Here is a 21,741-nt window from a genome sequence, read left to right on the forward strand (position 1 = left end):
TTGGTTGCAACCCATCTCACATCGACAGACTGAAAACGCTGTTCATGTTTGGGTGCGTACTGTCTTTGCCTCTGTCTGTTAAAAGCTGTCGTTGTAGTGAAGCGCTTCGTGTATCTATTGGTCTCACTTTTGTAGTTTTCCTCAAGCTAATTGTTTTCTCGAAGTATTTTTGTTCATATAGACAGGCAGTAGATAGTAGTCTAGCCTATTGTATCATTTATGACTACCTGCCATACAGGAGTGTCTCGTTCATAAGCGTGGACAAAGATTATACGGTATGGATCAGTTGGTTCCAGTTAATTTATGTTTGATTTCATTATACAGTATGTACTATTCAAACAGTATATTCAGTAGGGGAAGACTTTGGACCTGTTGCTGAAGCGTCATTGAAACAGCTTCAGGCAGAACACATCTCCAGCTGTTTTCATTTCACAATAAACACAAGAGACACACCATGTAAAATGCTCCGTTTTTATTTTAAGAAGGGAGGACATACAACTTAATACAAAATGGATGCAGATGTTTTATGGTTCACAGGATATTACTGCATGGAAACAGAATGTGTAGAATGGATATATTTTTTAAAATCTGTTTTTTAATGTCACTCAAGATGGTGACAGAATAGAACACTTCATGTGTTGACATCACTTGGTTACTGGTGAGACCTGATATCACTACCAATGGGGGGGGGGGGTGTAATTACCAATAGATAAACTAAGTGCTTCACTACACTGACCCAAACATGAACAGCGTTTTCTCTATTGTGTGGGTCTCCATCAGGTTCTGTTGCCTTCTATGTATGTTACAACTTTCCATCGAGTGACAACTCCCTTTCATAGTGCATTGTAATGTCCATTCTACCTATTCTAATTCTACAGTTAGTGCAGGCCTCTTATGCTGCCATGGGGAAGGAGCAGATGGAAGCTCTCTTCAGTTCACAGTCCACTGCTGTCCACCAGCTCTCATCTGGGAGAGGGAACAAATGACAATGTTGTTAAATGGACCACTCATATACCATATAATCCAATTTCTAACTTGGATTGTGTGTAATAGACCTGTTGATTAAAACAGTATCAGAATGTTATGGTCATGAAAGAACAGAAATCTTATAATACAACATGCTCTCATAACCAAAACCAAGTTCATCTGGGTCCTTCCCAGACTTTTTATGATTTATAGCCTTATTTATCAACAGTCTTTAAGGTAGCATTTCACAATATAACCTGTTATTGATAGCACTGTGACTTAGAAAATATTATGTTGTTAATACTTCAAAGGTTGTCAATATAGATATCAAATACTTTTTAAAGGTATGAGTCTCACCAATTCTGAACATCTCCAGACAAGCCTGCTTGTCTGTCTGTGTGTCTGGGTGACCGGGCATCCAGTCACTGTAGCCCCAGGGGGACCCGTCAGTCCACTCTGACTGCTTATCCTGCAGGGGTCACAACACACACACACACACACATACACACCATTAAAACTCTTGGAAAATGGCTGATTGAACAAGAGTGAGGGGGTGATGGAGTACTGACCTTCACGACTCCACCCAGCCAGGTGAGGATGGGACTCTTGGTGGCCCTGGTCACCATGGAGACCAGGCGGGAGTGCAGGTCGCCGTTGGTTATGGAGGCCAGGTGTCCGTGAGGGTAGAGAATGCTGCAGGAGGACTGGACGCACACACACACACACAAATTTTAGGACAGCTGCTTATTTAAGAGAAAAGTGAATATGACTGACTGGGTGTATATTTCACCTCTGCCTCACTGAAGGTCATTAGTGTGGGGTTGAACTGATAGCAGTGGCCATCGATGACCTCACCAACACAATCTTTCTCTGATTGAGTCTTAGCCTTAGCACTCACCAGCCTGTCATCTACAGGGAGAAAGAGAGCAAGCATACTCCATCAGTACACAAACACACACATACTGTACACACAAACACTCTCACCCTGAGGTGTCAGTTTCATGCTTCTCTCCATCTCTCCAACAGGCCTGATGATGCGTCCGCTCCTGATGTCCATCAGAGTTTTCTGGGAGTTCTCTGTTCCCTGTCTGTACTCATCCACAGAGGAAGGAGTGTACACTGGAGAGAAAGAGAATATACACTGAGTATACAAAACATTATGAACACCTTTCAATGACACAGACTGACCAGATGAATCCAGATGAAAGCTATGATCCCCTTCTGATGTCCTTTGTTAAATCCACTTCAATCAGCTTAGATGAAGAGGAGACAGGTTAAAGATGGATTTTTAAGTCTTAAGACAATTAAGACATGGGTTGTGTATGTGTGCCATTCAGAGTGTGAATGGGCACGGCAAAATATTTAAGTGCCTTTAAACGGGGTATGGTAGTATGTGCCAGGCGCACCAGTTTGTGTCATGAACTGCAACACTGCTGGGTTTTTCACGCTCAACAGTTTCCTGTGTGTATCAACAATGGTCCAAGAAAATCACACAAAAAATATCAATGGAAATCAAATTTATCAACCCATGGAGGTCTGGATTTGGAGTCACACTCAAAATTAAAGTGGAAAACCACACGACAGGCTGATCCAACTTTGATGTAATGACCTAATGGCAGTCAGGCTACCTCTGGCGAGCACATGGAGGGCTGTGCGGCCCCCCAAAGAAATGTCACCCCACACCATGACTGACTCACCGCCAAACCGGTCATGCTGGAGGATGTGTTGGGGAATAATCAGAATTAGTTGGGTAACATAGATAGGATGTTTTATTTTCATGATATGCTTATGAGTTATTTCTCATAAGAATGTATTTTGTTGTACTATAGTGGTGGCCATTGGCAGTTATCTGTTCTATGTCAAGACTAAGTTGCATGGGCCGCAGAGAGGGGAGAGGTCAAGGGGTCATCATGTGTAAACATATCTTTTGCTCCACTGTGTCGGTGTGCCAGTCACTCCCTACTTTTCCCATCGGGGAAAGGAGGATGGCAGTGTCTGGAATCATTCTATGCTCCCTCTTTGTTGACCTATAGGGTCACTCCCTCTCCGTGAGTTTGTCCAGGATTGGTTGTATTTAGAATTGGTTCTATCTAAATGACAATTTGATATATATCATAGGGTGGGGGTAATGTCTTGGTACCATTTTGTACAAAGGACGAAATAAGAGCTATGTTTAGGAGACCAAACTGAACGATAATTTATAGCCAACTCTGTCTGGCTAGGGGATACTCCTCTCTGAAGTAAAGTCTTTCTTTGTGTAAGTTCCTGGGACCTGTGGATTGTCATGTCGTCTAGGGGGGGGGGGGTAGATCTTCGCTATAAAGGATCCCATTTGCCATTTTGTTGGGACTCTCAACTTTTCATTAGAGATACTGAACTGGTGAAAGTCAAAATGCTATTGCAACGTGGAAGGGACTCTCAGGAGAATTCATTGATAGACACTGAATTGATCTGAGAGTCACAGGGTTTGTGATAGAGCTCATATAATTAAAGATGGGCTTTGATAACTAACTCTGACTTGTGTGTGGTTTGCTCCCATGATTTGGTAAATAGAGGAAATTTCCACAACAGATGTTGCAGGCAGCAGAATGTTCTCCACGGCGTCTCCAGACTCTGTCACCTTTGTCACATGTGCTCAGTGTGAACCTGCTTTCATCTGTGAAGAGCACAGGGCGCCAGTGGCGAATTTGCCAATCTTGGTGTTCTCTGGCAAATGCCAAACGTCCTGCACGGTGTTGGGCTGTAAGCACAACCCCCACCTGTGGACGTTGGGCCCTCATACCAACCTCATTGAGTCTGTTTCTGACCGTTTGAGCAGACACATGCACATTTGTGGCCTGGTGGAGGTCATTTTGCAGGGCTCTGGCAGTGCTCCTCCTTACACAAAGGCGGAGGTAGCGGTCCTGCTGCTGGGTTGTTGCCCTCCTACGGCCTTCTCCACGTCTCCTGATGTACTGGCCTGTCTCCTGGTAGCGCCTCCATGCTCTGGACACTATGCTGACAGACACAGCAAACCTTCTTGCCACAGCTCGCATTGATGTGCCATCCTGGATGAGCTGCACTACCTGAGCCACTTGTGTGGGTTGTAGACTCTGTCTCATGCTACCACTAAAGTGAAAGCACCGTCAGCATTCAAAAGTGACCAAAACATCTGTCAGGAAGCATAGTAACTGAGAAGTGGTCTGTGGTCACCACCTGCAGAACCACTCCTTTATTGGGGGTGTCCTGCTAATTGCCTATAATGTCCACCTGTTGTCTATTCCATTTGCACAACAGCATGTGAAATGTATTGTCAATCAGTGTTGCTTCCTAAGTGGACAGTTTGATTTCACAGAAGTGTGATTGACTTGGACTTACACTGTGTTGTTTAAGTGTTCCCTTTATTTTTTTGAGCAGTGTACTTATTTCCTTTTTTAGAGATGACAATTTCAGAAAATGTAACATTTCAAAGCCCTGTACCTGGTGCCACTCTCCTGTCCATCTCACTGATGTGTTCCTTGACGAGGCCGGTGTTCAGGTTCATAATGAATCGCCTGGAGGGCTCTGTTCCCTGTCTACGTTCCTCTAGTGGGATGCTCCAGACCTCAGCCTCGACCAGCCTCACATCTACAGGGAGAAGGAGAGGGCCACTGAATAAGCAATTCAAGTGGACAGGCTTTTAGATATGGATATATATATATATATTTAGTGTATATCAAAAAAGAAAAACTTATGTTGTACTTTGGAATCTGTCTCTCTCATCCTGAAGTATCTGTTTCATGCTTCTCTCCATCTCTCCAACAGGCCTGATGATGCATCCGCTCCTGATGTCCACCAGAGTTTTCTGGGAGTTCTCGGTTCCCTGTCTGTACTCATCCACAGAGGAGGGAATGTACACTGGAGAGGAGAGGAGCAGGGGAGAAAGACAATATATAAAACCCAAAATGAAAAAAATATATATATTTCTGGATAATGTAACATTTCAAAGCCCTGTACCTGGTGCCACTCTCCTGTCCATCTCACTGGCGTGTTCCTTGACGAGGCCGGTGTTCAGGTCCATGATGAAGCGTCTGGATGGCTCTGTTCCCTGTCTGCGTTCCTCCACTGAGAGACTCCAGGGCAGAACATCAGCCCTCACCCATCCTCCCACTCTCCTCTGGACTGGGACTGGGACCTCCATAGGCTCTGGATAGGAAATACATGGGTTAAGTGCTCAAGAAAGTTTTAGTATATTCTCTCTCTATTACAATTACAAATACACACATAAACACACACTCTCTCACCCTGAGGAGTCATTATCATGCTTCTCTCCATCTCTCCGACAGGTTTGATGATGCGTCCGCTCCTGATGTCCACCAGAGTCTTCTGGGAGTTCTCGGTTCCCTGTCTGTACTCATCCACAGAGGGAGGAACGTACACTGGAGAGAGAGAGAAATATACAGACACAATACCAGTTACACTGTTTTCACCCATATCAGTTATATTGTTTTCACCCATATCAGTTACACTGTTTTCACCCATATCAGTTATATTGTTTTCACCCATATCAGTTACACTGTTTTCACCCATATCAGTTATATTGTTTTCACCCATATCAGTTACACTGTTTTCACCCATATCAGTTACACTGTTTTCACCCATATCAGTTACACTGTTTTCACCCATATCAGTTACACTGTTTTCAGCAAGCCTTATCTTCCAAAGCTAATGTCTGTAGGACTGCTAGAAAACCTGTGCTTACTGAGTCCAGGGGAGAAAGACAATATATAAAACCCTAAATGTAAAAAATAAATACAATTTATGGATAATGTAACATTTCAAAGCCCTTTACCTAGTCCCACTCTCCTGTCCATCTCGTTAATATGTTCTTTGACGAGGCCGGTGTTCAGGTCCATGATGAAGCGTCTGGAGGGCTCTGTTCCCTGTCTGCGCTCCTCCACTGGGACGCTCCGGGGCAGAACCAGGACCTTGCGATCCTGAAGTCTACCTCTAGGGGATGACACAACATGATCCCTCATTGGGACGCTCCAGGGCAGAACCAGGACCTTGCGATCCTGAAGCCTACCTCTAGGGGGTGCCACTACATCATCCCTCAGTGGGGCAGCATGGAGACCTGGTGGGACACAACATACAATCAGTAAATATTAAAATCTAGAGCAAAAGTGGGGGAGGCATGGTCAGATTCATACATACACACACTTGCAAAAATGAACATACTCATGTACGCACACACATGCACACACGTGCATGCATGCCAGCCCACAAACACACTGCCCTTGAACTTTGACCTTGTTATACAAGGCATGCACTTATTTTGATCAGACAAGAACATACATAGAGAAAGAACCGCTGCACTATTGGTACAATTATTAACCACTGTGCCAGAAAAATAATCTAACATGATAAGAATTTATTGTAACAAAGTCCAAAAGAGCAAGGAATAAGTCCAACGTTACAGTACATTGATATAGTGAAACGTAGTCATTTTGCATAAGCAGTCTATACTGTAATATTTCAGTTATTCTCAATTTGAGGAATCCCGTCTGTCAAAAAAAAAAAAAAAAATTAAAACTTTCAGAATCTTACTTGACAAAGCCAGGAGCAACAACGAAAACGTCAACATCCTGTGAACAAGACAAGAAGCAAAGAAGAGAAAAAGTGGATGAGAGAGAATGGTAGTGTCTAAATGTACATAGTATATACTGTATCTACCTAACTCAGACAGGTCATCTCATCTGATGGTTGTAGGGTGAATCCAGCTGTGCTAGTGCTCTGTGACTGTTCTCAATCTAAAAGTCTCACTGTCTCTCTTACCTTTTAGTCCAAGTGCTCAGTTCCTGTCCAGTTTACCAGTGCCTTAGCCTCTCCCTTCACTTAGATAATGTTTCGACCTTAGTGTCTATATAACATTGGGTTCTAAGTACGTGAGTAGCTAGCCTACCTTGACTGTGTGTATGTGTGTCTGTGTCAAATACGTTTTCCTTTTATAAATAATATATATACTATCTATATACCATTTAGCAGACGCTCAGTCTGTGTATCTTTGTGTGTGTGTATTGTGTGTGCGTAGTTGTATTTCACTTACCTGTATGGTGAACAGGTGGAGGTCTGGAGACTCAGAAAGTGATTTGAGGAAAGGAAAGACTCACTGGTCAATAAGTATTCAGCAGCAGCAATAAAGATGATAAGGGGCGTATACTCACTGATATTAACACAAACAGTTCAAATGAAATCCCAAGTTCAAGAACATTGGGAAACAGCAGCAATCCCATTTAAAAAAATAAAGATAATTGTCAATAAGACTTTACCTCGTTTCACAGTTTTATAAACATGTTGGATTCCCGCCATATCCCAATGTTTTTTTAATTTGGGATTTCATTGCAAGTCATTGTCACGTATGGCAAGGCATCCAGCTAATAAAGCGAGATAGCGCACCTGTTACCCAGTCCACACTAGCGCGAACAGTATTGAATGATTTTTTTATTTCAATTTTTTTTTATCAGTAACATTTGATCAAATTACTTTATTCCATTAAAACTGCCCTGTGTAAGCCACTAAAATTATAACACATATCTGGTATGCTACACCATATATAATCTTATGAATGAAGGGAAAAGGAGACTTGTGGTAGTTAATAATTCATCCCATAATGAGTTCGAGTAATAATTTCCCTTTCAGCTCATATTCGGATTTTGAGGATAAAAGTACTTTTCAAGACCACAGTAGACAATTTAAAGCTAGTTTTCAAAATCATCATGCACCATGCGCTAACATTTGGTTACATTATGGAATACATAATATAATATATTTGAATACATGAAAACTATTCACTGCCCCGAAAAAGACCCAAAGAAAACTCTTGTGATTGGTCACGCAAGGTCACGTGAGAGTGCACGTCAGAATTTGTTCCAGGAAGTTATTTTGAGATCTTTAAATAAAAAAGTAAAACCTTGCGCTTTGCCTTTGAAATAGTCCAGAGGCTAAGCTTATTTCATTGAAACGAATTAGATATATTTCAGGTTTTATTTCCAAAGTGATCGTGTAGCAGTATGGCCTCCATATGGCAGTAGCTAAAATGTTATGCAATAAACGTGACACCGACCGAGCAGCGGTGTCTGCTGGTTACGCAAAGGGCTAGATATAGCCATTTTAGCATGAAGTTAGCTTGTTTTGTCAGTACTGTATATCGGTCTCATACAAGGCGAAATCGAACTCTTCCCCGCCGTTTAAGCTAGATTTTGAACGTCATCTCCAAGCAATGGCTCTGATGACATCGGCAAGAAGACTATTTCATGTTTCGTTCCGAGAAAATTCTCTACGACGAGCAGAAGCACTTATTTTAGCAACAAACACAACGTCGTGGAACTTATCATTGGCCGGCCAGAGAATGGCCTGTATTCGTGTAAGGGATTTTAGCACCAACACACAACCTCTTAGGTAAGGAATCGTGTCATCTATCATGTCCCCAAACGTACTGAACTTACTAGCTATAAAGGTATCCACGCTTAGTTAGGCTACTTGCTAGCTAGTCATATTGGCAAACTTAACTAGTTAATGTCAGGAAGAATGCTAACATTAACACACTTGTTAGTATCGCATCAAATAAGCCAATAACTGAAGGTCAACTTCAGCAGAAAGGTAGGTACAACTGACTGATCATTCTGGCAGATAAGCGCCAACAAACCAGGGCTTTGTTCAGGATCTCTAAACAGTTGTTGGACTAGGACATTGCTGGATTGCTTGTGGGACTATTTACTCACTGTAGAGTATGGAACGACTGTAGAAATATTGTTCAACACATCCTGGTATAGATGTCAAAGATAAAGCCATTGGATTAATGTGCAGAAACCCGAAACCAATACACCTTCAAAAACAGCCTGTACATTCGCAACTGAAGTCCTGAGAGGGTGTTACCTAGTCTATGGGAGTTCCCCATTTCCCACATACAATGCAAAGTCCTTGAGCATCTGTAAAGTGATATGTTAATCCAATGTATTCCAAATCCCCAGCATGACCACAGCTACTGTCTGTTTCTGCACCCTTGTGTCTGTTCCTGTGCAGAGCTGACAATAAGGTGACGGTCCACTTCACCAATCGAGATGGAGAGAAGATCTCTGTCAAAGGCTCTCCTGGAGACTCTCTCCTAGATGTCATTATCGACCAGGACCTCGATTTTGATGGGTTCGGTGAGTTGGGTTACGCTAATGTGGTTAAGTGAATTAATACGGTTGTTTATTGTAGGTTTCGCCTGCTCTCTCACTCTGTGGGATGTTTTGATCTCTCTGTCTGTCTCTCTGTGTGTTTGTCTCTGTCTCTCAGGTGCATGTGAGGGGACACTGGCCTGTTCTACCTGTCACCTGATCTTTGAGGAAGACGTGTATAATAAGCTGGGCCCCATTACTGACGAGGAGATGGATATGCTGGACCTGGCCTACGGACTCACAGACACGTGAGACACACACACAAATTGGAGGCCCATTGATTGGACGCACAAGTGAAATGACACACACACACACTGCCACCAGTGTAACCAGAGTGTTATGCTGTTCAGCGCTGCTTTATATTGAGATTAGGAGGTAATCATTGTGAGGAACAAGAACAGAGGGATAAACACACAGTGGCACATGCTTGCCTTGTACTGTTGCTAGCCTGCTTTCCAACCAATCGGAAGGGGATTTGAGTTCTGTGTTGCTGTTGCTGGTTTAGGCAGAGCAAGATGAGAAGGGTGATCGCCATGACCTCACTAATCATATTAGCTGAGTGTTGACTGAACCCCTTGTGACACTGGCCCACTTCACTTCTGTTGTCCCAAACATTACCCCGTAAACACATCTTGAATAAGATTACCTCCTCACTCTCCAACTTCAATTATCCAATTTTTTTCTAGTGGATCCATTTTGGTTAGGTCATAGCGTTATGACGTTTTTAAATATGTTTGTCATAATCTTCTTTTTATTTTTCCTCTCTCTCTCTGCCAGGTCCCGCCTGGGTTGCCAGATCTGCCTGACCAGGTCCCTGGAAGGCATGACAGCGAGGGTGCCTGAGAGTGTGGCAGACATCCGACAGAGTGGAGACGGGTCCTCATAATGGCCACCCCAGGCCAGAGTAATAGATGTACTGAAATTTGCCCAAATCAATACTTTATTTCAACACTAGCATGACCAAATGATGCCTAATTCTAAGTGGTATGCTGTTATAAATGGCGAAATGGAAGACACTGTATTTATAGAGATTGTGATATTAACATTTAAATGAGTCCCATCATCACAGTTTTACATTCACTTTATACAGGGAACAATGGGAAAGTTGGCAAATAATTCCGCAGGTTCTGGAGAATAGAAGAACGTTTAGATGGAAGTCTCCAATCAGCTCCCCCCCCAGTCCTTAACGGTTGTGAAGTAGTATATACTGAACAGAAATATTAATGGAACAATCTCAAAGATTTTACTGAGTTACAGTTAATGAGGAAATCTGTCAATTGAAATAAATTAGGCCCTAATCTATGGATTTCACATGACTAGGAATGCAGATATGCCTCTGTTAGTTATAGATATTGTAATAGAAATGGGCCTCGGGATCTCATCACGGTTTTTCTGTGCATTCAAATTGCCATTGATAAAATGCAATTGTTTTGGTTGTCTGTAGCTTATGCCTGCCCATACCATAACCCCACTGCCACCATTGGGCACTCTGTTCACAACATTGACATCAGCAAACCGCTCGACCACACGACACCATACACATGGTCTGCGGTTGTGAGGCCGGTTGGACATTCTGCCAAATTCTCTAAAATAACGTTGGAGGCAGCTTATGTTAGAGAGATGAACATTCTATTATCTGGCAACAGACCTTCCTCCAGTCAGCCTGCCAATTGCAAGCTCCTTCAAACTTGAGACATCTGTGACATTGTGTTGTGTGATGAAACTGCACATTGTAGAGTGACCTTTTATTGTCCCCCAGCACAAGGTGCACCTATGTAATGATCATGCTGTTTAATCAGCTTCTTGATATGCCACACCTATCAGGTGGATAGATTATCTTGGCAAAGGAGAAATGCTCACCAACATGGATGTAAACAAATGTACGCACACAATTTGAGAGAAATAAGCTTTTTGTGCATATGGAACATTTCTGGTATCTTTTCTTTCAGTTTATGAAACATGGGACCAATATTTTACATGTTGCATTTATATTTTTGTTCTGTGTAGATGTTCTCCAGTGAATGTAAGGGGTTATGATCACTTTCATAGTCCACTACCTCCCTGGTGAGCACTTGGAAATAACACATTCAAATAGTTGTTATTTGTGCTATTATCAATTACCAATACACGTTACAAGTTGTATTGAATTCTTTCAAATAAGTACCAAGAAGTGCAGCTTGTCACCATGTAGTTTCTGAGTAAATACCAGCTGAAACAGGATTGTGAAGTCACCCATCCAGACTTTAGAATGACACCCATTAATCTGGCCAGAGGCGAGACTGGTTAGGATGCCTTATCTTGTCACTTCTATGGCCACCCTAGCCTTTGTTTTATCAAGTTGTATACCCTTACTGTCTTTAGTGATGTCCTACCACTCGTGTAATCAAATATTCATTTCATATTCCACGTGATTGTAAATAGCACTCATCTGTGTCTAGTCAGAAATGCTGTATTAAAATAGACTTTCTAATTAGTCTGTTTCTCTCTGTCTGTCCCATGTCCTGTTTTTGGCTCTGAAGAGAAACCACCCTCAAGGGAATATACCATTATACTAACATTATGTATTGCACAACCATAGAAAATGGATCCTCCAACATGTTCTTTAATGAGAAAATGACACACAGCAGGAAGGGGTATTACTTCAGTCCTTCATATGCTTCACTCTTAATGTATACTGAAAAAATATAAATGCAACATGTGACAATTTCAAATATGTTACTGAGTTATGAGGAAATCTGTCAATTTAAATAAATTAGGCTCTAATCTATGGATTTCACATGACTGGGAATACCGATATACCTCTGTTGGTCACAGATACATGAAAAAAAATGGGCCTCGGCATCTCATTATGGTATTTCTGTGCATTCAAATTGCTGTCAATTAAAATGCAATTGTGTTTGTAGCTTATGCCTGCCCATACCATAACCCCAATGCCAACATGGGGCACTCTGTTCACAATGTTGACATCAGCAAACCACTCGCCCACATGACGCCATACACATGGTCTACAGTTGTGAGGCCGGTTGGATGTTCTGCCAAATTCTCTAAAATAACGTTGGAGGCAGCTTATGGTAGAGAAGTGAACATTCTATTCTCTTGCAACAGCTCTGGTGGACCTTCCTGCAGTCAGCATGCCAATTGCACACTCCCTCAAACTTGAGACAAAACCACTTTTTAGAGTGACCTTTTATTGTCCCCAACAAAAGGTGCACCTGTGTAATGATCGTGCTGTTTAATCAGCTTCTTGATATGCCACACCTGGCAGGTGAATGGATTATCTTGGCAAAGGTGAAATGCACACGAACAGATGTAAACACATTTTTGAGAAATAATATTTTTGTACATAATTGAAAATGTCTGGGATCTTTTATTTCAGATCATGAAACATGGGACCAACACTTTACATGTTGCATTTATATTTTTGTTCAGTATAGTTACTTTGGGAACTGTCAGTTTTCAAACAATAGAACCAGAATCTGTTGATTTCGAATGCCTGCTAATCTCTTTCCAAACAGGAAATACATACAATCTACATCCGGGTTGGGAATCTGGCAGCCTGTGGCCCCCCTTTTGTAGACAGCAAATATATATTATTTCATTTTGGGTGGGGACTCAAGTCAGGGGCTCAATGTACTGTTGAGAGTTATAATAGTAGAATACACAACGTGCAATTTAGAATTGTGGTTGTGCACTCTTATGTCAGTCACTGACAGTCACCCTGATCTACATTTTGTAGATATTATTAGCTGGATCTATGTTGGAAGTTACTGCGCTAGGCTAATTGGTTGGCAACATGGCAGAATTAATTAGATAAGTTCTTACATCAGTCATTCAGAACAGCTTGGCATAAAACTGGCATTCTGGAGTCCCCAGGGTGCACCAGCCCTGCTGATTGAGGTGACAGTGGGTGATTGGCTGAACTTGAGTTCAGTAGAGTTTGGGTGTAGTTGAGTTTAATACAAACTTCAAAAGACAGTTTCCCAGGTGCTACTGGACTGAGAGAACATTGCAAAGAAAACAAAACAACGGCACCATTAGTCTTACTAGCCAAGGTGGTTTGTTTTATTTTATGATCTGATTATCTTATGCATTACACATCAAACGAGTGTAGTAGCCAGTTTAATAACGCAGCGGCGGCATCTGCCAGCGTGTACAATCTCAATACAGCACAGCATGTACAAACTCAATACAGCACAGCGTGTACAAACTCAATACAGCACAGCGTGTACAAACTCAATACAGCACAGCGTGTACAAACTCAATGCAGCACAGCGTGTACAAACTCAATACAGCACAGCGTGTACAAACTCAATACAGCACAGCGTGTACAAACTCAATACAGCACAGCGTGTACAAACTCAATACAGCACAGCGTGTACAATCTCAATACAGCACAGCGTGTACAAACTCAATACAGCACAGCGTGTACAAACTCAATACAGCACAGGGTGTACAAACTCAATACAGCACAGCGTGTACAAACTCAATACAGCGTGTACACTTTAAACATTATAAAGCATCCTATGGGCACAAATACAAAGAGAACAACACACAATTTATGGTGTAGAAAGCTTTGTGAAAATGCACATAACACAATTGGCAGCAATTAGCATGAAATGAATACCTTCAAATGTAGAAAAGCAAACAATCATACTGCATATGCTGTAAATTTACCATACAGATTATATAATTAATGTATACTTCTCAGACACAAACACATCGATACAAACATAGGGCTCTATTCAATCCGCATCGTGGAAGTTCAACTTTACAGCGTGATGGAATTTAAAGGCAACGTTCCTGCTTTTGCGGAGACAGCATTCACGGTAAAACGCTGCATACGTCGGCTCAATCGGAAATTACCTTTACATTTCTATCGCAGACTCAGTAACGCTTCAGCGATAAAGAGTGAATAGAGAACAACATCTCTCAGACACACAGACATCCTGCCAGATATACAATACAGATTGAAATACAGAGTTTGAGAAATCTTTTGAGGAAATACTACAGCTGTAAGTTTAAAGCACTTTGCTTTGTCATTATCAACATGGATTCATTGGCAGTCAAGATCGTCTTTGTTATTTACAAAATACTGTCAATGCAAAATCACAGCCTCGCATACACTTTAAATATGACACGGTTTAGTAAGGAATTTTTGTTTACAAGTAAACGTTTTAGTAATCTTATACTGATCATAGGCAGTTCACTGCAAGGGTCCCTGTGAATAATCTCACATGTAATCCAATCAAATAGCGTGATCCCTAAAGTACATTTGTTCACTTCTGCGATCGAAAACGACACATTACATAATCTGAAACTACTCTTCCCTCCCTACTCCTAATAGGTACATGATACATACATTCACTTCAGTGAGCTCTTTTAGTAGAATCTATAATAATATAGTAGTCTTATTACCAATCGATTCTGAAAAGCAAAGTGCATTGTAAGTATAGGAATGTTTGTCCACAATAAGCAGAAGGTTGTTATATCTGTGATTCTCATAAGCGCTATGTTTTGGTTCTGTTATGGTCCTAAATGACTTTACCTGTACATTCACAGCTGTACGTAGAAGCATTTAGTGTGACTGTTCACAACCAGTGATGGTCTCACACGTAGGACTCTTCAGCAAAGAGCAGTTGGTCAAAGTCGGGCTCCAGCATGGGATCACTACACCTCCTGAGCCTCTCCCTCTGTCCCTGAATCAGGGCTAGCGCCACCTGCTGACCACTATTGGGATTGCTGTGCGTGTGAGACGAGAAATAGTCCCTCACAGCCTTGGTGGCAGAGGGAGACAGGCAAAACTTCGGAGCCCCGTTTTGGTCCGTGCAGGACACCTTCAACCCCAGGTCTTGGGACCCGTCCACTGACTTTGACCTCTGACCCAGTTTGGCCTCTTTGTGAAGCCTCTCTGGGTGTGAGGCCTTATCCAGAACCAGGGCGTCGCCTAGATGTGCTGCCCCAGGCTCGGAGCTCCGACGCTGGGAACACCTGCCCCCGGAGAGACCCTCCATGCCTGGGGCTAGGGAGTGGGACTTCTGCCTGGCTAGGGACAAGCTGGGTCCACCCTGCCCAAAGAACACATGTTGGGGAGGGGTACGGCTGCCCTGGTTTGTGACGTCATATCCCATGTTGCTCGCTGCGCAGGCCTGGCTGTGTATCTCTCTCAGCTCTTTGACAGTGAGGGGCCTGTCTGTGGGTTGGGAGCAGGGAGAGCGGCAGGAGTGGAAATGCTCCTGGGACCTCTGGCGCGATGGTGGGCTCACCGAGCCTTGACTGGATCGTCGGTCCTTGGTCACACTGCCGCGATTCTGCAACCCTCCTGCCTTTGTGGGGCAGCTGGCCAGACTGGACATGGGCGGGTTCTCAGATGACTGTTTCAGCCCTCCTTTATCCTGACATGACTTGCTAGTGGGGAGAGTCTTGTTAGTGGAATCCACCTACAGAGAGAGAAAGAGAGAGAAATGATGAGTCTGTGTGTGAGAGAGAGAGACATTCCATGAATGAACAGTACTAATAAACAACAACCACATGTAATGGAACTCACCACACCCCCCTCATCCTCCTGCTGCGACAGCGACAGTCTGCGGCCTCTCTTCAACCAGGTGTTGGGATGGAGCCCCCTGCAGCCCTTCAGCGTACCCCAGGAAGGGATCTCCTTCGGCGGGGAGATATTGGGACTGAGCCCCTGGCCTGGAGCCGGGGTGGGGATGGGTAGACTATGGGTTGAAGTAGGGGAAGGTATGGGGGTTAGAGGGACAGGAGGACCAGGGGAGGGAGTCAATCTTGCGGCGCTGGGTCCCACCCTGGGTTGCCAGAATGGAGCAGACTGGATGCTGGAGTGGGAGAGGAGGCTGTCCAGGGAGTCCACTGAGGAGCGTGTGGGGGAAGTGGGCGGCGAAGAGAGACTGGAGTAGCTCGCGTCCCGGCGTCGCGTCTGTGCACCTTGTGACCCCGAACCCTCACACACACCCTTACTGCCATTCCACTCCCCTGTGTGTGTGGGTCCGTGTGTCTGTGTCTGTCCATCCTTCCGTAAGCTGTGAAACATCTCCCCACCTCCAGCCAGGTCATCGATGCTACCAAGCCTGTCTGCGTCCCCTGCCAGTCGCACCACAGAGCCGGCCACAGAGTACCCTATGGCCGGCTCTGAGCACCTCCTCCCCCCCCTCTGAGGAGCTGGGGGGTTGGGACAGGAGGAGGGGGGCACAGCTGGGCTGAGTTTCCTGGTCCTGCCTCGGGCTGGGGTTGAGGGCTGGAGGAGGTTGCCAGATCCAGGTTGTGTGATCGTATCACGGTGGTGGTGGTTGCCAGATTGGGGGTCTGTGGTGTCGGGGTCTGTGGTGTCGGGGTCTGTGTCCAGGTCGGGCTGCTCCTGGTCGCAGTCACTCAGGGTGAGGACCGAGTCCAGGCTGCCCTGCAGGGGCTTGGCTCTCCAGCGCCGCCGTGAGGTGTGGAGGCATGGAGACTCACTGCTGTCATCATTCAGCATGTTCTCCAGGCTGTCATAAGACGAGTCGGTCAGGTGGAAGGAAGACACGTCTGTGGAGAGAATGAGAAAGAGAGATAGAGGTGGAAGAGGAGAAAATTAGATGGTGTGTGCTTTTGAGCAGGGGGATCTTTGCATAAACAGAGATGTTTGTTTGTGTGTGTGTGTGTGTGTGTGTGTGTGTGTGTGTGTGTGTGATACCCGATTCGGCACGTTTCCGGGGTAGACCTCCAAACACAGAGGTGACATCCTCTCCGAGGACCTCCTGGCAGTGTTCTATCATATACCTCACCAGGTCACACACCTGGGGACAGGACAGGGGACAGGTCTTTAACCTGGAGGAACTACTACAAATACTGAGCTCTATGTATCTTTTTATTAGGCCTTGAGTTAAACAAACAACTAGCATTTAAGACACATCGTGTTTTTCTCATGAGAAATCAGTCTCCAAGATAGAGAAGTGGGTCTATTCTTAGGACAAAGGGCTTCACAGCTTTCTAACTGCATGAAACAGGAACGCAGGAGTGACGTGAGTGATGGGAATTTACCAGATAACCTTCTCAGAGAAAGAACAATCTATTCCGAGTGGGTTGGACATTCCGTTGATATGGTGATGAACTGACACAAATGCAGCACCAAAATGGCTCTGATGGTTACATTGATGTTGCTCAGTCTGTATTTTCAGTCTCAGCATGTGAGATAAGCTTCTAGGGGCTATTGAACTGGCTATGGAACACATGAACTTACTTGTAACCTAAGACTTTGTTGCATAAATACATTTTTGCTATGTTAGCAGAGCCGTCAGACAAATCTGTTAGCCATATAATTAGAATTAACTGCTACACTATTAGAGAAAAAACAACACCCATTGTGAGGGAAGGGGTAGAGTGTGTGTGTGTGTGTGTGTGTGTGTGTGTGTGTGTGTGTGTGTGTGTGTGTGTGTGTGTGTGTGTGTGTGTGTGTGTGTGTGTGTGTGTGTGTGTGTGTGTGCATCGCAAGACGAGTGTGAGAACAGTGCTGACCCTGCAGGCTGAAGGAAATGTGTTGCATATTTCCTAGGGAGCCCATTATGTTTCCAGCTACCTTCTCATTACTGTTGAGTTCCCAGCTACATGTTAACTGTTACTCTACTGTGGTTTTCCAGTGTTTGAGTGACCATTCACTATGTTACAGGATAAAGGCTTAAGTGGAGCCTAGCCTAGATAAAGGTTAGGGGTCAAGGGAAAGTGCTTATGTGGATTACCCCTCCAGTCGTCCCCTCACCTTCTTGGCGCCCTCCCCCTCCGCCTCGGGGCTGCTGGGGCCCGGAGCCCAGAGCATGCTGGGAGCAATGCACACAGACAAGTTGAAGGCGTTCATCTGGTTGTCATGGGCGTTTTCCTGGATACCGTGCAGCACGGCGACCACGTGGCGTAGCAACAGTGCGTTCTCTTTTGGCAGTAGACCAATCAGCCTGCAGAGAAGGAGGATCACAGTTGGGTCAAAGGTTATTATTGGTTATCAAAATGTGTATTATTTACAGTATGAACGGGGTCTGGAGTTTTCCCTGACAGGAAAAACTCCAGACGCTGGTTTGTTTATTTATTTGTTTATTTGGTTCCTTATTAGCTTTTGTAGAAGCAGCAGCTACTCTTCCTGGGACTACAAAAAACACAACACATGACTAAAAAAACACTGATAGACAAGGACAGTCACACAAATTTAAAATACAACTTGATTAGATTTGTGTAGGTACAAGCTGCCCCTAATGACTGATACGTGGTCAGATGTTTCTCATTAGCCTGATGGTTTTGATTAGGATTCAAGTAACGTGGTAATCTGATCCTAGATCTGTCTTAAAGGGCTACCTCTACCTCCATCTGAACATGGACTCTGCTTTCCAGCACAGAAATGAATGATAACATAACAGTTCACACACTCACTCCCTCACTCACTCCCTCCCTCACTCACTCACTCACTCACTCACTCACTCACTCACTCACTCACTCACTCACTCACTCACTCACTCACTCACTCACTCACTCACGCGGCTCCCTTGTGACTGGGTGGAACGAATCGATAACAAATAGTTGAATGCCCAGGAGGAATATTCAGTTTGCCCAATATTTTCCTACTTTAAAGTGGCCTACAGTCGTGCTGACGCTGTCCCTAACCCTGTGCTCTGCCTGTTTAGAGGAGCGAGCTGAAAAGCTCTGTGAACCATTGAGACAAAACTCTCTATGATTAGAACACTGAGCTGAGGGAAGCAGTGGATCCTGGCACTCTTAAAACCCTATAGAGGAGTTTCCCTTTCATAACTAAATCACCTGGTTCATTACTCAGCCTATTACTGGGCGAGTAGGCTACTGCTGATACAGGTGATGATGGAAAGTGTCTGTCTACCTCGTTATATCCTGTGCCTGCTCCTCCTCCTCTGCCTCCTCCGATTCGGCTTCCTCCATCACATCCATCCACTGTTCATAGAGGTCGGAACACAGCAGACTGCCCGGAATGTTCCGCAGGAAGTCCTGAATGTCGAGACAGAGACCAGAGTCACTAGACTGACAATTTATAGTGGAAAAAATATACAACAGTAAAATGTCATTGAAGTTCATTTTGAGGTGAAGTTTTAGATGGACACCTTCATTTGTCGTCATAGACTTTTAGATGTAACTGTTAACGTCTTCAGACTCACTCAGTGGATCCCTACCAGATTAACAGATTATGAGCTACAGATTCAATTTGACAACCTTATCTCTATTTAGCTGTAGTTTTTGGCACAGCCTGTGCTGCATTGCTACGGGCTCGTATGTGTCACCCATAGAGATATGAGTCGATAATTGGATTGACGACAACACACCACAAGGGCACAGGTGTAATGTAACACTTGGCAAGCAAGGACAATGTCCTTCCCTGACATTAGTCATTCACAAGGCTCAAAGGTCGACTTTGGGCACGAAAAACGGCCTCTTTCTCAATTTTTAAACAGAAAATGGAGTGTGCCTTTGGTGGTCCATCGACGTGTCATTCTGGTCATGCTCGCCGCGACTGACGTAGCTAGTTCGTTAGCTAAATGTAGCCGCTGTAGCTAGCCAGTAACTCTCCCTGTATGTGTTGATGTCATTTCACAGGTCGGAAGCTCTAGAGATCGGTAAGATATTGCACTTCTGCAGCCATTTTAAAGCATTAAATGACCTGGTTTGATGGTGCATTGATCAGTTATATAGTTTAAGGCGGTAATTTGAGTGTTTTTTTGCCCAACCTCAAAACTACAGCATCGATGTGACAGCCACATGTTTCTTTACTTCTTCTTCTGCCACTGTCCTACAAGGTGACCAGATTTACTAAGCACAAAGGTTAAACCTGTTTTTCCTCAGGTGATGAAAGTACATTTGGTTCCACTTCACTTGAACCCTCCGTCTGCCATAAGGCCTACATAACACATCACAACATTGGTATAATTGATGTAATTCTGCCACAGACTTCAGAGTTGTCTAGCATGTTTTAGAGAGTGGACCTTAAACACAGCAGCGATGATGAAGACGTGCTCCCGTGACAGCGGGACATCCTGAGCCCCAGAGTCCAGTCTGTCCCTGAGTTCACGACACGCCCTCGCCCCCGCTGACCGTCGGAATATCCCCCGTGTGAACGGACCCTCGTTGTACAGAAACACCATCATGTCCTAGAGAGACAGAGAGAAGGACAGAGAGAGAGAGACAGAGGTTGCAGATGAGATTGATACATTTTTAACCAACTTCTTCTAATCACTGTGATGATGTCATTCGGAAGTCACTGCGACATCATCGCCTCACTCACCATGACGGGCTTGGGCAGGGAGTTGTCCCAACAGATGGTGCTCAGTGATTGGCCAAACAGGTAGCCGGGGGCAGGAGAGGAGAGGTTTGTAGAGGAACTGTGGAGGTTAGGATTGGAGCCTTTCCAGAAAGCCCAGTTGATGAGAGAACGCCTTCGCTTGAAGGGCTTCTGAGCTGGGTCTACTGGAGAGAGATGTCAGGTCAGACAGGACGTGGTCACAACAGAGAGATCAAATCATTTGCAGTGTGACACAGGAGAGAGGAGAGAAAGGGAATCAATAGAGTAACAAGAGAAAGCGTGACAGCAAAAACGAGCAATTCCTGGACCATCAGTAACAGACCAGTAATAGACCATTAATAAACCTTTTATAGACTAGTATTAGTACATTAAGCACCTCCTCAGTCCTCACCAATCACAGACGTTGTTGTTGTGGAGCTGCATCGGGTCTTTAGGATGAACTGGCACTGTTTGTCCACCTGTACCTGGTCGCGGTGCATCGCCCTCTGTCTGTCTGGAGGTGGAACTGTGTCCCTGCGGCCCGGCTGGGCCAGGGGCTCCCGCATATGACTCATCTGGATACTGAAAGGGAACTCATGACCTGGGAGAGGGTTAGGGCGTAAAGGTCAGAGGTCAGGGGTTCCAGTAGGATTTAGTTCCAGGCTAGTTCCAGGCAAGACCTTAGTTAGAATCTCACCAATGAGAGGGTAAGGGGCGTTGTCCCTCTTGGAGCTTACCCACAGCTGGTAGTCCTTCACACAGCTCTATGGAACACAGACAAAGATATTCTAAGAACCAAGATAAACAAAAACACTAAAAAAACTACATTAGTCAAGATAACAACAACACAAGACACAAAAACACAAAAAACAGTATTTCTCGATTCTATACACACCGTGACACCAAACTGTTGAAGAGCGAGTCGGACAACCTCATTGGTTGAATCAGAGTTACTGACACCCAAGGTCTTACTGACGACCTGAGCACAACTCCCGATGCCTTTCCCAAACACCTTCAGTGGAATGGTTTTAGGATCATCCTTTTCCTTCTCCTCTTTTAATCGACTGGAAAAACAGGAAAGTTAGGATCCAGCCCACAGGGAGAACACATACTGGACACACATCAACATACGTTTACAGTAGAAGAAACCATGAAGGCTTATCTGTTGCTCACCTTTTGAGTAGGGAGAGCCATCTCTCCTTCTGGACCTCAGAGCTGGTAAAGATAAACCATGAAGGCTTATCTGTTGCTCACCTTTTGAGTAGGGAGAGCCATCTCTCCTTCTGGACCTCAGAGCTGGTAAAGATAAACCATGAA

At 44.3% G+C, this 21,741-nt stretch overlaps 3 protein-coding genes across 3 annotated transcripts in view; 1 reads left to right on the forward strand and 2 right to left on the reverse strand.

Moving 5' to 3' along the window:
- Positions 1-457: 457 nt before the first annotated feature.
- On the reverse strand, positions 458-7,098 carry wu:fa56d06 (uncharacterized protein LOC795664 homolog). The gene is made up of 12 exons (XM_064969941.1): positions 7,031-7,098; positions 6,532-6,569; positions 5,777-6,058; positions 5,229-5,363; positions 4,942-5,130; positions 4,687-4,842; positions 4,426-4,572; positions 1,951-2,085; positions 1,757-1,875; positions 1,536-1,670; positions 1,324-1,435; positions 458-966 (listed from the first exon to the last, which is right to left on the reverse strand). The coding sequence occupies exons 2-12, from the start codon at positions 6,566-6,568 to the stop codon at positions 893-895; spliced, it is 1,521 nt and encodes a 506-aa protein (XP_064826013.1). The 5' UTR covers position 6,569; positions 7,031-7,098; the 3' UTR covers positions 458-892.
- A 763-nt stretch (positions 7,099-7,861) lies between these two features.
- On the forward strand, positions 7,862-12,500 carry LOC135542760 (adrenodoxin-like). Its single transcript, XM_064969942.1, has 4 exons — positions 7,862-8,382; positions 9,007-9,131; positions 9,265-9,394; positions 9,924-12,500. Exons 1-4 carry the CDS (start codon positions 8,204-8,206, stop codon positions 10,030-10,032), a joined length of 543 nt encoding a protein of 180 aa, XP_064826014.1. The 5' UTR covers positions 7,862-8,203; the 3' UTR covers positions 10,033-12,500.
- Positions 12,501-13,150: 650 nt separating this feature from the next.
- The window catches only part of LOC135542761 (rho GTPase-activating protein 20-like), a 26,889-nt gene continuing 18,298 nt past the window's right edge, over positions 13,151-21,741 (reverse strand). The window contains exons 6-15 of the mRNA XM_064969943.1: positions 21,320-21,488; positions 21,122-21,188; positions 20,837-21,025; positions 20,428-20,609; positions 20,129-20,293; positions 19,015-19,139; positions 17,896-18,085; positions 16,834-16,936; positions 15,691-16,685; positions 13,151-15,583 (exon numbers count right to left, since the gene is read on the reverse strand). Coding sequence (XP_064826015.1) covers positions 14,753-15,583; positions 15,691-16,685; positions 16,834-16,936; positions 17,896-18,085; positions 19,015-19,139; positions 20,129-20,293; positions 20,428-20,609; positions 20,837-21,025; positions 21,122-21,188; positions 21,320-21,488 — 3,016 coding nt within the window. The 3' untranslated portion in view covers positions 13,151-14,752. The remainder of the gene's footprint in view (positions 15,584-15,690; positions 16,686-16,833; positions 16,937-17,895; positions 18,086-19,014; positions 19,140-20,128; positions 20,294-20,427; positions 20,610-20,836; positions 21,026-21,121; positions 21,189-21,319; positions 21,489-21,741) is intronic.

Source organism: Oncorhynchus masou, chromosome 6 (assembly GCF_036934945.1).
Source record: "Oncorhynchus masou masou isolate Uvic2021 chromosome 6, UVic_Omas_1.1, whole genome shotgun sequence".
NCBI lineage: Eukaryota > Metazoa > Chordata > Actinopteri > Salmoniformes > Salmonidae > Oncorhynchus > Oncorhynchus masou.

What these genes read in the sequence shown, in the direction of transcription:
- LOC135542760 (XM_064969942.1), top strand. Translation starts at nt 8,204, where the DNA reads ATGGCTCTGATGACATCGGCAAGAAGACTATTTCATGTTTCGTTCCGA. An exon ending in ACCAACACACAACCTCTTAG is followed by an intron (nt 8,383 to 9,006) that starts GTAAGGAATCGT and finishes GTTCCTGTGCAG; the next exon opens with AGCTGACAATAAGGTGACGG. An exon ending in GCCTACGGACTCACAGACAC is followed by an intron (nt 9,395 to 9,923) that starts GTGAGACACACA and finishes TCTCTCTGCCAG; the next exon opens with GTCCCGCCTGGGTTGCCAGA.
- wu:fa56d06 (XM_064969941.1), bottom strand. Translation starts at nt 6,568, where the DNA reads ATGTTGACGTTTTCGTTGTTGCTCCTGGCTTTGTCAA. An exon ending in GTTGCTCCTGGCTTTGTCAA is followed by an intron (nt 6,059 to 6,531) that starts GTAAGATTCTGA and finishes GTGTCCCACCAG; the next exon opens with GTCTCCATGCTGCCCCACTG. An exon ending in TGAGAGAGACAGATTCCAAA is followed by an intron (nt 4,573 to 4,686) that starts GTACAACATAAG and finishes TTCTCCCTGTAG; the next exon opens with ATGTGAGGCTGGTCGAGGCT.